Source organism: Parasteatoda tepidariorum, chromosome 8 (assembly GCF_982258835.1).
Source record: "Parasteatoda tepidariorum strain Cologne lab strain chromosome 8, Ptep-v5.0, whole genome shotgun sequence".
Lineage (NCBI taxonomy): Eukaryota > Metazoa > Arthropoda > Arachnida > Araneae > Theridiidae > Parasteatoda > Parasteatoda tepidariorum.
The window spans coordinates 56,392,573-56,408,313 of record NC_141762.1 but is presented as its reverse complement, the minus strand read 5'-3'; the positions used below and the strand labels follow the sequence as shown (position 1 = coordinate 56,408,313).

At 28.6% G+C, this 15,741-nt stretch overlaps 1 protein-coding gene across 7 annotated transcripts in view; it reads right to left on the bottom strand.

Annotated features, from left to right (window-relative positions):
* Eph (Eph receptor tyrosine kinase) overlaps positions 1-15,741 on the bottom strand; it is a 307,148-nt gene that overhangs the window by 19,490 nt on the left and 271,917 nt on the right. For all 7 annotated transcript variants that reach the window (XM_043043347.3, XM_071181352.2, XM_071181349.2 and 4 more), the window contains exons 2-3: positions 5,927-6,006; positions 2,996-3,656 (exon numbers count right to left, since the gene is read on the bottom strand). In XM_043043347.3, coding sequence (XP_042899281.2) covers positions 2,996-3,656; positions 5,927-6,006 — 741 coding nt within the window. The remainder of the gene's footprint in view (positions 1-2,995; positions 3,657-5,926; positions 6,007-15,741) is intronic.

Sequence of the window (15,741 nt, the reverse complement as noted above, 5' to 3'; positions counted from 1 at the left end):
ATTTTCATCAAATTTTTTGATATTATATTATTTACGTTTATAGATTTTGTACAAGCAAATATATAATTAATCATTTTTAATTAAATAATTAGTTGAAAAGTGTTAAAATTTATAAATTTTCACTTTATTTAATTATAATTTTTTATTTACTCTGAAAAAGAAAAATTATAATTTAACGTTTCAACAGTGGAAAATAGTTTTTGCTGGCACATCTATTTTTGCAAATATTATAACTTTTTTCTTTTTTTTTTTTTTTTAACCAGCTTTAATTGGAATTTTGTGGCAAAAACTTGTCACCCCTGGATTGCACTGTGTCAATAGAGGTAAAGGGAACCACAAAAAAACACATTCATTTTTAAATATTTGTATCTATTAAAATTATAAACAATAGTATAATTTACTATACATTTGGAATGCAAACGTTTTTAATTCCAATTTCTTAATTTAAAGGCTTTTTTACAATTGCTCATTACAGAAGGCATATTCAGAAAAATAATATTCAGAGCAAAATTGCTGAGTGTAACTACCATTTTCAATTTTACTGTATGTTATATTAAAAATTAAGGTATCAACAAATCTTAAATCTAGAACTTAGAGCAAACAGTTAAAAATGAGAACTTTATTTCGCAAATCTAACTTTATAAATTTCAATTATTTATACATTAATTTCAAAGTATTCTAAAACAATTTATTGAAAAAGATATAACATCAGTTTTATTTAACTTAGTCAATCTTATTTTTTAATCAACAATGGAGGGTTGATAAAATTATTCATCTTAAGATACTGATCTGATAGCTAAAAGGAATATTATTATTTTTTTTTTTTGCTCAAAATTATTTACTAAAATGTTTAACTGTTTATGACTAATAACTCCATTTAAAAGTAATTTGATGAGTATAGTCTTCCTTTTTTTTTTTGGTACACAAATATTATGATAAACATATTTAGATATAGCAGTGCAACTTACAATTAAAACTCTAACTATACTATCTAAAGATAAAAATAATGTTATGACTCAACTATTTTTAAATAACTCTGTTTTTTGGAACATGTAAAAAATATCATAACAAAAACGATAAAATCATTTTATTGTTTGTGTTGTGCTTGAGTAATCATCCAATCAGAACAAACTATTTTCATAAATTAGTTCCTGTATTATCAAACAAAACCATGCAATTATATAAAAATTTAAATTGCATTTATAAAGAATGCAATTTAAAGAATTCTTTCAATAGCATCACACTGGATAGACTTAGTTGTTATTATTAGCTAAATGTATTTTTTGCACAAACTATTTTAATAAGATTTTACTTAAGACAATAGAAGAATACAAGAGAAAAACAGCAAGAGTTGGTTTAAAGTAAAATGCAATTTTAAATTTAATTGGACAGGGGGGGGGGGGTCAAGTTAATGAGGATTTTTTGATTTTGAACCTTGGATTGAACTGCGAGTAAAAACTTTTCGCCAAATACCTATTGAGAAAAAGAGAAGAAAAAAAAAAAGCCTAAAATTTTATTTGTATTCTTCCTTCCTCTTTGAGAAATAGTCCAGTAGTTATAGCAGCAAAACAAAAAGTGTTTCTCTGTAAAAATTAATACCCAAGATATTTTTTGATAAAAAGCTTTGTTATGCTATTATAAATGACATCAGAAAAAATTCCCTAACTCTCATCTATACGCTTTCCTCCTTTCTTTTTTTTTGCTTGCAGGAAATAAGGGTGATTAGAGAGGGGAAATTCGATTTTTTTTTTCTAAACAAACATGTGAGGCAGACGATCGGACTAACAGTTTAAAATTTATAAGGGCTTTGTGAACAAAAAGTATAAACTTATGCTTACAGCAATTTACGTATCTGCAACCAATATTTAAACAAGTACGATTTTTTTTTTTTTAAACGATAAATCAGAAGAAACTATACGCGAGTCAATAGAACAAATAGTTCAAAATTTCAAATGTTATCGGACTATTTATTCTATTGGCTTGTGCACAGTCTCATTCGATTCACTGTAAAGAAATGCATAGGAAACAATGTCTCACTTGTTTAGATATCTATCAATAAAAGATGCGTAAATAGGTATAAGTATAAATTTGTACTTTCTGTACGTAAAACCCTTATAACCTCTAAGGTATTAGTACGACCATCTTGGGGTTGTTCTCATTAAATTCAGCATGAGAAAATGCATCTCAAACAATTCCTCACTTGCTTGTTTGAAACAAATTCGATTCTCCCTATAAGTCACCCCTAAGTTTTCTCCTAAAAAAGGGGAAGTTTATCGGTATCCCCAAAATCTTGGGTACTAATTTTTTACGAAGAAAAAGGAGAGTTTTACTAGACAAGAAATATATTGTCTTGCCCCCCCCCCCAAAAAATAAACTCGATACACAGCACAATATACAGTTACATCTTATTACCTACTTGAATTGTTTTCATCCAAAGCCACTCTTAAAAAGACTCTCGCTGAAGAATTTGACAAATGCTATATTGTACCAAGTGCAGAGATCAATAAATTGGATATTAATTGCAGATTTTTCGTTGAAAATGCATCCCTCGTGCATTTTATTATTATTTTCCTTAACAAATACAGAATATTTTAAATTATTCTAAAAATTACTTTATTTCACTCTTGTTTCTTAAAAGTTGTCCTTATTTTAGAAATGATGCAATGTTTACCATATTTTGAAAACTACTTCAAAAGGAATGACTTATATTTTTAATATCAAAGTTTTTTTTTTTTAATCGTTTAAAATTTTCAATAGTTGAAAACGTCGTCAAATGTTTTAAAAAGTGGTCACTGTTAGAAATGCTACAACTGGCCACTAACGAAATTTCTTAACTTTGTCCTACAGACTCAAGCCTTTCAATAAAATAATGCAAAAACTCAAAAATACCATTTTATAACGAAGAAATTAGTTTGATCCACAAATTTTCAGCTCCAACCACAAATTTAATGAACAAATAAACAAACGATAATGTAAAAACATGTGTTTAACTTACGCTGGCAAGACTGGTCAACAGGTTCGTATCCAGCAACACATTTGCATCCTCCACTGGGAAGTGTCCAGTTTCCATCACCTTTGCACAGAAGACGAGGAGTATCCACTGATTCAGTATTGGCCACACACTGCCCTTCAGCGGACACAATAGCTGGAAGCTCATGACCAGTTGGTGTTTCAGGAAAGTAAGCAAAGTTTAGAGTGACTGAAGGGCATGTTATGTAATATACCTTGATGGCAATCAGCGACAAACATGCCCCCTGATCTCGAAACGCAAAGTAAACACCTTTTTTGGTGATGGGCACACTTCTGACTTCAGTGTTGATGATCACCTCACTTGTGGATGTAAAACGGCCTTCATCAGCCGCGATACGGTCTATGAGCTTATAGGAATCAGGTTCCCAAGGTGGCGGTTCTTTGGTTGCAGCGTCGAATTCATAATAAAGTAAGGAAAATGTCTCTTTGCAAGAGAGAGCCATCCCGGGGAACAGATTGCAATCTCTCATACTAAATTTCACTTCAATGTACATTCTATTGGCATCTCTCCTCTCAATGAAAGGTGTCCATAACCAGTTATTAACACTGTTATATGCTACATCACACACTACGTAGGATCGCCAATTGATCCCTTGTTCAAAGTTCGTAAAACTCTCCTCCACCCACTGAAACACATGAAAACAAATTTTAATTTAAAAAACAATATTTAAATACAAAGATTAAAAAAATAGAATGAACACGAATAAAAGATAGTAGTTCAATAATAGACAAAAAGCAGTTTTAATCATATAAACAACGCCAATGACTGTTAGATCTGAATCTTGGTATCTAGTAGATACCAGAGTTGGCCGTCGATTACAGTAAAGGATTACAAATTTAATCGATTACAGATAATTACTGCTAATCAATTACTTGCAATCATGATTACATGTAATCATATATTTTGATTACTTGTAATAATAATTACCCGTAATCGTTTTTGTTGCGATTACTTGTAATTGTAAATACTTGGAATCATGATTACAGTTGTAATCAAAATTTTGATTACAGCTGTAATCAAAATTTTTAGAAGTTGTAATCACGATTACAGCTGTATTCAAAATTCTGTTATCTTGTAATCATGAAGTAATTGATTATTGTAATCGAAAAATGTAATCGGTTACATTTTTGTCCAACTCTGGTAGATACTATCAACTGCATAAAATAAGAATAAACTGGGTTTGCCAATACAATATCTCTAAAAAAAATCAAAAAATATCTGAGATTATGTTATAAAAACTGTTATTTCAGAAAGACTACTTTTGCTCTAACATTAGCAGATTAAAAATCTAAACTGATGACTAAAAACTAATATATCATCAGTAAAATTTTCTCTTTAATTAGTTATAAGTATCATTTCCCAATTAGGAAACTATTAGTTAACCCTTTGATGTAGGTGCCTCTTTTATATATTTTTTCTGACGCTCTTATTACTAGGAAAAATATTTTTTGGTATTTTTTTTAAAAAAAATTAAAAACAGCCTAATACTAAAAAAAAAAACTGACACATTATCAGAATTATATTTGTATTAAAATATAAAATCCGAAAAAAGCAGTTTGAATTTTTTTTTCATTCATATTCAAAAAAATTTTAATAATTGATTTTGTAAGTTAAAAAAAATAGTATAATGAATTACTGTTTCTCTTAGATCTAAATGACTGCAAATAAATGCAAATTCGAAAAATTATTGTTCAGAAGCCGTGTTTGAATGATTTTACCTTTAACGCAGAAAATAACGTGTCTAAATTATTAAAATGTCAAATACAACATTTTTTACCTACTTTGACCTAAATTAATGCAACATAATGCAAAAAGTATGAAAAATATGTTTAATAAAAATTCTGCGTCAAAAGGTTGAGAATATCATATTCACTAGTGTTATCCAGTTATATTTATTCTTCTTTTGGAGCACAAATAGATTTAGAATTAAATATCAGCAATTTGGAAAGAATAAGTTAATAATTTCTGATTTTAGAAGTAATAATCTCATAAGTATTTTAAAGGCAAAATCAAAATTCACTAGAAATCAATATAACTAAGGCAGATGGAATAGATAGTTAACGAGTATTTTGATGTTAAGTAGTTGTTATAACTAAATCTTTTTTAACCTTTTTGTTTACCGTCAGTACAAGTGAACCAGTATGACAGGCTTCGTGCCGTATTCAAAAAAGATAAATAATCCCCAATTTAGCAAATAAAATAAAATAAAAAAATTGTTCCTTCAGTACAGGGGAAAATAAATAAATAAAAATTCTAACAATCTCAAAACTTCTATCAAAGATGGCAGAAATAGGTAGCTACCTATAAGTAATGTCAAAAGGGGGCAGTTGCACCCACATGAAAATCCAATAAATCAAACATTATATTTTGTTTTAAAATATTATTTTTAAAAAATAATAATTATAAATAATGTTGCATTAATGACCAATAAAATCTATTCAAATACATAATTTGAAAGCAAAATTTACATTTATTTTTTGGTAGAATACTTTTTTTACAAATTAGAAAGAAAAAAATTACTTTGAGAGAAAAAAATTGACAAAAAAAAAAAATTCTTTGGTATAAAAATTTAAAAAAAAGAAAAAAAGAACTAAAATACTACAACTTACTGTTTTTCCTCTGAAGCACGTATATTTAATTGATAGATTTTAAATAAAGCGATTATTTGTACGTTTTAAAATTTAAATATTGTTACAAATTGTTGTTTTAGTGGCTTTAAATTAAAATATTGAAATCGTATGTGAACTATTTGATGCGCACAAGACGGCATATCAAAAAAAGATTATTTCTCACAATAATATAAATAAATAATTTAGACAAGTAGAAAGTGAAACGTAAGTAAACGTAAAAACATGCAAAAATATATTTAAAAATAATAAATAAATAAAAACTTACTCCTGGTGTCCTGGCTTGAGGTCCATATGGATACCTCGTCCATTCTAAGGAACTTTCTAATGTTGTGTCTAGTAGTACCACTGAAAAATAAAAATTAATCAAATTAACTATATTAAAGCGACTAAACAATAAGCATATTATTTCACCAAAAATATTTTTGTTTAGAAAAGACAATTCCTTATATAGGTTTTTCTTTTCTAATACTGTTCTTTTTTTGGACTTAAATAATAATTAACTTAATTAATAATAATTAATAACTTAATAATATTAAGAACTTTTATTTAACTCTTTTTAAACATCAAAATGCAGCATAATGCATTATTATGGATTTGAGCATTGTGTATAATCCTATCCAATGGAACTAATTTACTAAAGTTACTAACTTAAAAAAAAAAAATTCCGCATGTTTTATTATCACAGCATCACATTTTTGTTCCCTAAAAATATTTATCTTCTATCATTCTGTACCTTTCAGACAATTTACTACTTTTAACTGATAAAAGAAATTAAATTGTATTTAATTTCCTTAGAATACAAAATGAAAATCAATTTGAATTTTTGATTGAACGAAAACATCAAATTTTTATCATTTAGAAACTTACTCCGATGTAGTATTTATTACCTGGGCTCATAAAAATTTGCAAAAACTGACAATAAAGCAGCGGTTTTGATAGTTTTCATCTAAATGGGAAAATGCCACCAAATTGGCGTCTTTTAGAAAGCTTAAAAACTTTAAAAATATTCAAGTTATTTATCCGTTCTAAAGCCCAATTCTTTAACGGCAAGATGGAATACATAGTTTAAAATTATAACTTAACTTCAAACGTGAGGCACTTAAACTGTAACTTATTTATTTATCGTAGCGAAAAAGTTTCGAAAATCCATGTTAACAGCAAACATGCAGATAATAACAAAGATGTTCACTATTACATATAAATAAATGAAAAACAATAAATTGCGCAATCACTAATTAGATATGTAACTAAAAGTAAATAGCCTAATCTATACATGTATTGTGAAATTGAGATATCAGTAAACGGGGGGAAAAAACATTAGCCTATATTTGATGATACAGATGAAAATAATATGTCAGCAACATTGAAATAATTAATAAGTTGATATCTTACAACATTACACAAACATACTTATCAGGGTCATCAGAAATTAATTAGGTACAATATTTGCATAAAAACAAATAGTGAATCAGGTTTATGTCACAAGCGATTCATAATTCCCCCCCCCCCACTCTCATTAGCCTTGAAATAATATCATGAAAAAAAAAAATTTTCTTCTGTTCTGAAACACATATTCATTGCCAGAAAAAAATATGCCGATCATCTGAAACTGAGAACAAGAACTTTTAAAAAAAAAAGTCACTAGTATGTCCAAGAAATGTTCTGGTCTTATTTATTTTTGGCCAGCCACTCTCCCTGATATTAAGTGGACGTAATTTATAGCTTGTCCTGTCTCTGGATACCACACGCGCTCCACACCCTAAAAGAAAGGAAGGCTCATCATCTAAAAGAAATCATTTTTTTTTTCTTTCTTTCCTCATCGAAACTAATAATGGTTCTCGTAGGATCCTTTCAATGACACCCTTACGTGATGCTCATACGAGAGTTAAATTGGTGAATGGAATGTTTCGATTGATGCCTCGTCTAGTTGACGTCGACGAGATGAGATGATGAAAAAAAAGAAGGAAAAAAAAAAAAAAAAAAAGGAAAGCAGACGATCTGAAATAAAAGCTGAATCGTTTGATTTTTTCCCTCCTAATCGGCATGGTGAATTTATTTTCACGTAGGCAGAATAGTAACTTTTTTGTTTAATGGGAGTGGCAACGGAGAACTTTACTGCTGATGATAAAAACCATTTTTGCTATATCATGTATCATATAAAATAAGAGTGAAAGGTGAATCTACTGCTTAATACTATTATCGGAGATAAAAAGAAAAAAAAGGTATGTATTTATTTATGCAAGCATCAACCTTTTCATTTCGAATATATAAAAAAATCAACAGCAGTGACTTGCAAGAGAACAAAATAAGCACTATCTTGGAATCAAACAAACAAGTTTGCTACTCATAATTTCTACACTAATAGATTAATTCAATCATTAATTTAAGTTGTTAAGGACCAATAGAAATGTAAATGGAAAGGTTTCTGTACCGTTATTTGAGCTAAAAAAGGTCGCGAAGTTTTGACAACCATAATAGAATCGGGGAAGAAAAGGAAGAAAAAAAAGGATAGGGCAAACTAGAAGAGTTAAACGCTTAGCTACCTCAGGGCAAGTGTTTAAACTTATTGGTAACTTATTTCAGACCAATTTAGTGATAGATATATGAAAAAAATTATTTTTAGCAACAAATTTAGCCTGTAAAGTAATCAATTTAATTAGCTGTTTCCTTTATCAAGAAGCTCAAACAAAATAAATAAATAAATAAAGTTAGCTGTAAAAAATTTAACCGAATCAATACTAAGTAAAACTACGATTTTTTCCCTCACGTGAATGTGTAAGTCATTGCACGTAGTTATGATTAGTTGCAAATTATTTTGGTTAAACATAAATAAGCATATAATATTTTTTGCCTAGAATATTTTTACCGTTGAAATATTTTCTCACGAGATCATCCGCGAAAGATTTAGAAATTATTCATTAAAAAAGAAGAAAAAAATCATAAATTAAGAGTTTCTCATTCGTGTACAACTTTTTAAAAAAAAAAACTAATTTAGAAAACTACAACTCGCTTTAAGAGAATAAGATTAGATCGCATGAACAGTCCAAATAAATCACATTAAAAAAAAAATCGCAGCCTAAAAAGTATACTTCCAGAAGAATTCTAGGATCCATTTAATGAATGAGAGGCACTTAAAAAGCGACTGCAGCGGAAATGGTACTTGGCACATGCGAATACAGAAATATACAATTACAGCAATCAAAGAGTGCGGTTTAAATTTCCGAGCTGCACATCAAAATATAGAATAGCGTGAAAATGCATTTCAAAAATAACTTCTACCCCTTCCCCCTTTTCCGGGACTTGTACCATATGGTTTTAAGCAGAGATAATCTTCTTTAATTTGAGATGTCTTCAATTTAAAACCGCGCGATGGAGTTGACATTTCAATGAAATAAGAAGGGGAAGAATATGCTGAAGTTTTGTCTCCTTGTTTCGCTTAATAGCTTCATCACGCATCGTCGCCAATGCAACAGGGGATCGTCTGTTTACGCCTGTTCTTTTTTTTTTTCTTTCTCCACCCTTCCAGCAAAAATAACTTTTCACGCTTTCTTGGTGACAGTGACGGTGTCGGAGTTCATTTCTGTTCTTAAATGTTCCGAGAAGAACGAAACAACTGGATTTTATTATTTTTTTTCTTCTTCAACACTCCTATCTTTCATCTACCAACAACTTACTTAAATTGCACCCAGTAATTGCCGCCAGAACACATCAGCAGAAATAAAAACACAAATAAAAAATATTATTTAGTACGGGGAAAAAATCCGTTATCAAATAAGAGGAATGACAAATATTTATGAAGTAATGAATTCGGCGTTGTAATTACGATAAATATTGTATCTGAATCGCTAAGAGCAAACTTTCTGTTGTTAAACACGCAAAATAATAAAGTGAACAAAACGAATAACTGACTATATAACCAAACACTCAATTAACTTTTAGGGGTCCAGAATTTCGCCCCTACGTAAATTGTTGGGACCGTATTATCTAGATTGTCCCGAACCCCATATCTTGATGGTCTACCTTTTAAATCCGTCGAAAAAAAGGTATGTTTATTCAGAGTAAAAAATTTATCAAAGTGTGTAATATTACATAATAACTGAATTTGATCCTCAACAATTTCCAAAGATTTTTATTAAAAAAAATCTATTCTAAAATTTAAAATCACTTAATATACCCCTCGAAAGAAGAGAAAATTATGAAAATGTAATCAGTTGAGAATAATCCGGACAAAATAAGTATTTGTAATAGTAATCAGAATTAAACCTATAAACATAGATAATTTTACAAGAGTGTAATTATTATTTATACAGTGAATAAATTTTTTTAAATGGAATAAGAATAAAAAGGCAATGTTTTTAAGGGATGTCAGCTTGTTTTCTACAAAAAAATCAACGAGGGAGTATCAAAAGGCAGGCAGGGCGGGCCACCCTTCTAAAAACGCTTAGGGAGAATTATTTTTCTCAAATTCACAGAACAGGACTTTTTACAAAAATTCTAGACTTGGTTTTCCTCTCCATGTGACGCAAATGCTTGTTAATTCCATCAAAAAGTCATCCACGAAGGCAAATTTATACCAATACTTGATTCAGGAGTTCTCTTGTCTTCTAGATTGGGTTCAAAATTACAAGGCTACGGAGTTGAATATTAGTAGTCGTAAAACCAAAAAATTGGGCTGGCTGTTATAAAGTAAAAAGTCTAAACTGGCAACTGGTTTTTCAGAAAATCACAAAAGCGGATATTATTTTCAAATTTAGATAAGATTAGAAGTAGATTTTTCATAATTTCAAGAAAACAGAACTTCATACAAAAAGTCTGGAATAATTCCTGATAAGGTATAATTAGGTTGGCAATGATAACGCATTTTTTAAGGCTGTTTGAAATTAAGAGATTAAAATAATTAAAGACGAATTTTCAAATCTATATCCTCTAAAAAACAACAACATATTTCGGACAATAATGTTTACACTTCTATTATTTGTTAATTTTGAGACCTAAGTCTATAACTGTAACACGAACTAACTGCATTGCTACAAGAATTTTCAAAAACTTTACATTGCAGAAGGTTGAGAACTTAGCATAAATGGCTTCAATACACATTTAAATCAACGTTGTATCATCTGTACCATACATCAGTTGAAGCAAAGATAAAAAATTCTTAACATTTTAAGAAATCATGAACAGTATCATCTCTTTCAAATGACTTAACGTGTATTACATTAGAATTATTGTGAATAATTCTCAATAAACATAAGACTAGCTATAAATATACAATATTTCAGCATGCGATAATTAACACATACTTTCACCCAATTTAATTTGATTATTCACTTATGCTTGTAAAGGTTTGGCCATTTTGTTCGTCCAAGTTTTCAGCATTTATTACTGCCTAATATTTTAATATTGTTGCTGCTTAAACAACAACGTAAAAACTCGAAAGAAAAGATAAGTAATTAAATATCTTATCATTTTAGAAAACTTGGGGGGGAAAATAGGAAAAAGTAAAGAGTAATTCCGGAAATTGAAAGCGATAATTTAAAATATGATTAAAAAAAAGACTGCAGCTGTTATATGAGAGGAAGGCATAAAGAGAGAGTAGCAAGAAAAAAAGTTCTTTTTTTCCCCCCTGAACTGTATCAGGTGTTTTACGTAAGATGACGGATTGCTTCTGTGTTCTCAGCCGAAGAGCCGACTTTCTTTGTACACGCCCCGCAAATACTTTCCTCCCAGGAAAATTATGATACAAAAAAAAATAATAAAATAGTAAAAGAAATGCATTTTGTTGATGAAATAAAATAAAAACGAATCACTTTAAGATTAAAAATATATATATAAAGAAACTATTCCATGGGTAAAAGTCAACTTAACTAAATGAAGAAAAAGTTTTAGTTATTTTTAATTTTAGACAAAGAATAAGCAACATGAATGTAAAGGAGAAAAAAAATTTGCCAAAATAAATAACTTGAAAAAAATATAGTTAAATTCAGCACTAAATAATCATACTATGCTTTATTATTTTCATTATTACAAGAAATGAACAAAATTTTGTAAATAAATTATCTAATTATAAAATATATTAATAAGAAGAACTGATGTATAGACATTTTTATTAATCTTAATTGATAAAATAAAATAAAAACGAGTTAAATAGTGTAAGAGTTAAAGCTAATTTCACTCCATGCTAGAAAAGCTAAATAGTTTTACAAATATGGAAAAATTTATAAGATCCTAAAAATCACAATATACTAAGACATTTTCTCCCTCTCATTTTACTATTTCGTGTTTCATCATAACATAATTCAGAGAGTAAAAATCACTCAAATAATAAAATACTGTAACAAAATCGATTTCTATTCAAATAACAAAATCCTCCGCAAACAAAGTAAAACCTTTCCAATATCCTTGTTATCTTTTACGATTATTCTTACAACTAAATCAAATAAAAGCAAACTAAGCGCACAAGACTGAACCGAGCTTCTGTTTTCGTGAAGGATAATTACAACAAATGTCGCTTTACCATCTCACACAATAATTAGTCCTACGAAAACGATGTTGCCAAAAACCTTCTTTTAATCCTTTTATCGTGTGCCGAAAAAGAGTGTTAATGGTATTAAAACACGCTTAGAATTCGAGTTCCTGTCTTCGCTAAACGAATTAAAACTCAAAAGAATGAATATTCAGCGAGAAACATTCTTTTCCAAGAGATTTTCTTCCTGGACGTCATAAAAATTCACGTCCACGAAGAAAATTGAGAATAAATAGGTTAGTTGGCGAACAGATTAAGTAACTAAGCTTTGGATACGCGATAAAAATAAATAAACATAAATAAAAACTCGAAAAATAATCGATTAAATTCGATTACGATGAATATAAGTTGTTTTATCCATTAAAAAAAAATAAGATTTAAAGAAACATCGTCTGCTTTAATGATTTCAGAGAAGCGTATTCTTTTTGCTTTCGATTTTTTTAAATGCGTTTCTAAACGATTTTGACAATTTAATTGCTTCCAAAAGTAACAGAGGCACAAAGTATAATGGGAATAAGATGATAACTGTAATAAAATGAGATGTTTTTATTGGAAAATGCCAATCTTCTCAGAACAATTTTCGAAAAAAGAAATTAGATTTGTCCTGAAACGAAATAGTAGTTCCAACACGGGATATTTAAATAATGGGGAAATAAAGAATACACTAAACCTCTCGTAACGAGTAAGTTTTAAAATAACAGAAAATGGAATACCCAAATGACTTCGCTTCCAATTCCGGAGTATAATTACCTTTGCGGCAATAACAAAACGTCCGTGATTCTATTTTCAGATATGCAAATGTTTCTTTAAGATTTAAGAGAAAAATAAATAAAACGGGTTTTAAGTCAAATATTTTTTTTAAACTTTTAATAGAAATAAAGATCCTGATAAAGTTTCGGATAACAATTTAAAATGTAAGGATTAAAGAATTGAGGAAATATAGGCAATTTTTCAAGACTATGGGAAACATATCATTAAAAAAAAGAAGTATATGTAGAAAAAACGATTTTTCTGCCCGATCATGATATAATAGTTATTTTAAAAAATCTAAAGATTTTAAATAACTTAAAATAACAACAGTTTAACATGCAAACAAAATTGAAATTATTACACAAATATCATATTGCTTCTTCGGACATAGTGTTGAACAATCAAATTTGTCGCGTATTCGTTTAAATTCTAAAATATTTTTTTTCTTCTTTTCCCTGATGAACAAAACATTGACATAACAAAAGACTTACTTTTAGAAGATTTACGTTTTATTGTATTGTGCTCAGTTCTAAATTCGAGACAAAATTTAGCAATAGATTAATTTACTTTATTTTCAGGGTCAATTAAACAAAATTCTTTAGAAAATAAAATAAAAAATATTTATAATAAATAAAGTTAATAATATTCATGATGCAAAAAAAGAATAATTCCTTTTATAAGGGTAAAAATGCCTGCTTAAAATGTTAAAATAATTGAATTTAGAGGAAAATATTAATAACGGCGTTCGATAGCCCAGCTTTGCGAAAATTCATTTTGAATGAATAAAGCACTTAATAAGGCAACATGAATGCATTTTCCTTAGCATAAAACCACGAAATGTTGTTTTATACTGAATGAATAAAAATACACTAAAACATGAAATATGCACAATTAAGCCCAATGTTCGTAGAAAATTGTTACAAAACATGATTATTCTCACATCACTCATATTAATAATAATAATAAAAACTTACTTACATATATATCAACTTATTTTTTGTATTCAAGCAAACACAACACATTTTTTAAAACATTAAATACTATAATAAATAACCGATTTACACTAGTAAATTTACTCAGGACACTTTTATTAATTGAAGTAAGATACACAATTACAAAATAAAATAAATTTTGTAAAAATTTAAAAAAAAAAAAACTTTTTATTAGTATTTTTGGTTTTCTATCCCCTTCATTCACTAACAACAATAAAATAAAGATATTCAATTTCCATCCAAACACTCACATAAATTCATCACATACAAATTAAATATAAAACAAACATCCAAAAATTCATTTCAATTATGCTATTCAAAAGAAAAGCAAATTGATATTATGGAATATGAAAGGGGCGGAGTTACTCTTCACCCTTTCCCCCACCCTCCTAACCTCTAACTAAAAAACTCAATTAAAGTTACCGCTTCAAAACTGGATGCGAGGAAATATTATTCTCAAATATTGTAACACACACGCAATTCAAGAGTTCTTCGGGATCAGCAGGAAATAAATGAAAGATAAAAAGAAGGCGAGAGAAAAAAAAATTGTAATAAAAATAATAATAAAAAAGTTCAGAAAGGGGGAAGAAAATGAGAAAAGAAAGACAAAACCCTGAAGCCATGGACGTATAGGAGAAAGTTTGTTTAACCTTTCATCTTAGGGCGGCGCCCCGCAAGCCTCTGGACATGATTTACATGAAGAATAGGCCAGAGCTTCGTGCCGCAGCAGGCCATGCTGAAATTGTGATGTAACATCATAAAAAGACACCTTTACGTTCTAGGAAAGCTGGGCAATATATCGATATATATATCAATATCGTAAGACGCAGATATTTTTACGAAGTGTAACAACGGTAGTGTTATACCGATATATGTCAATTCAATCTTACAATAAATATAATTATTATTAACAACAATTAACATCAAATACAATAATATCATGATCATCATAGGCATTCATAAATATCGAATACACTAACGTCGCGAACATTGAACCCTAACGATAATTATCGAAAACGATATTTTATCGTGAGTGTTTATGAATTTCATTTGGGTAACGAAAACATTCATCAATGTAAATTTATCTAAATTAGAGTAGTGCATCAAGAAATATCGATATTTCCTAACGATGTTTGGCAAAATTAAAATTCTAATATCGTCTAGTAGTAGTGTGAAGATGGTGGATTTGATTAAGCCCTAAGAAACCTACATTTTAATAGCAAGATGAAAAAATAGATAAAAATACATAAAATATGAACAAATGAGTTGGAAAATAAACCTGGTTTTGTACTTGCTAGAAATAAGTGGCTCATTGACTACTTGAATTCCTAGGCTCCTTTGCAAAATCAAAAGTTATTTATTTTTATTTTTTTTTTTAAATTAATTGGTAACATTATAAAACAAACATACAGATTGGTAACAAATAGAAATGAAGTAAGGATACTATAAATTGTAAATTCAGTAGAATTTTAAACATTGCGTTGATAATCGACATGGAATTCCTGATTTTTTTTTCTTTTTTTTGTGGAGTGGATGACTAATAATCCACAATTATAGTATTCCGTTTATTATATTTATGGCATTTTTCAAAAGTACTTATTTTTCATTTTCATTATTGAAAAGTATGGATTGCTCGTTAATTGCAACGGAGCTAATTAAATAATTTAAATGCATCATAAGAAATAATTTTTTAGTGTATTACATTGTTAATTTCTAATATTTCTTTAACGAACGATATATAACGATATTTCTTTCCGAATGTATGGAATCGATTTTATCAGCCCTTTAATTCACGAGGTATGAGGACAAAAATGA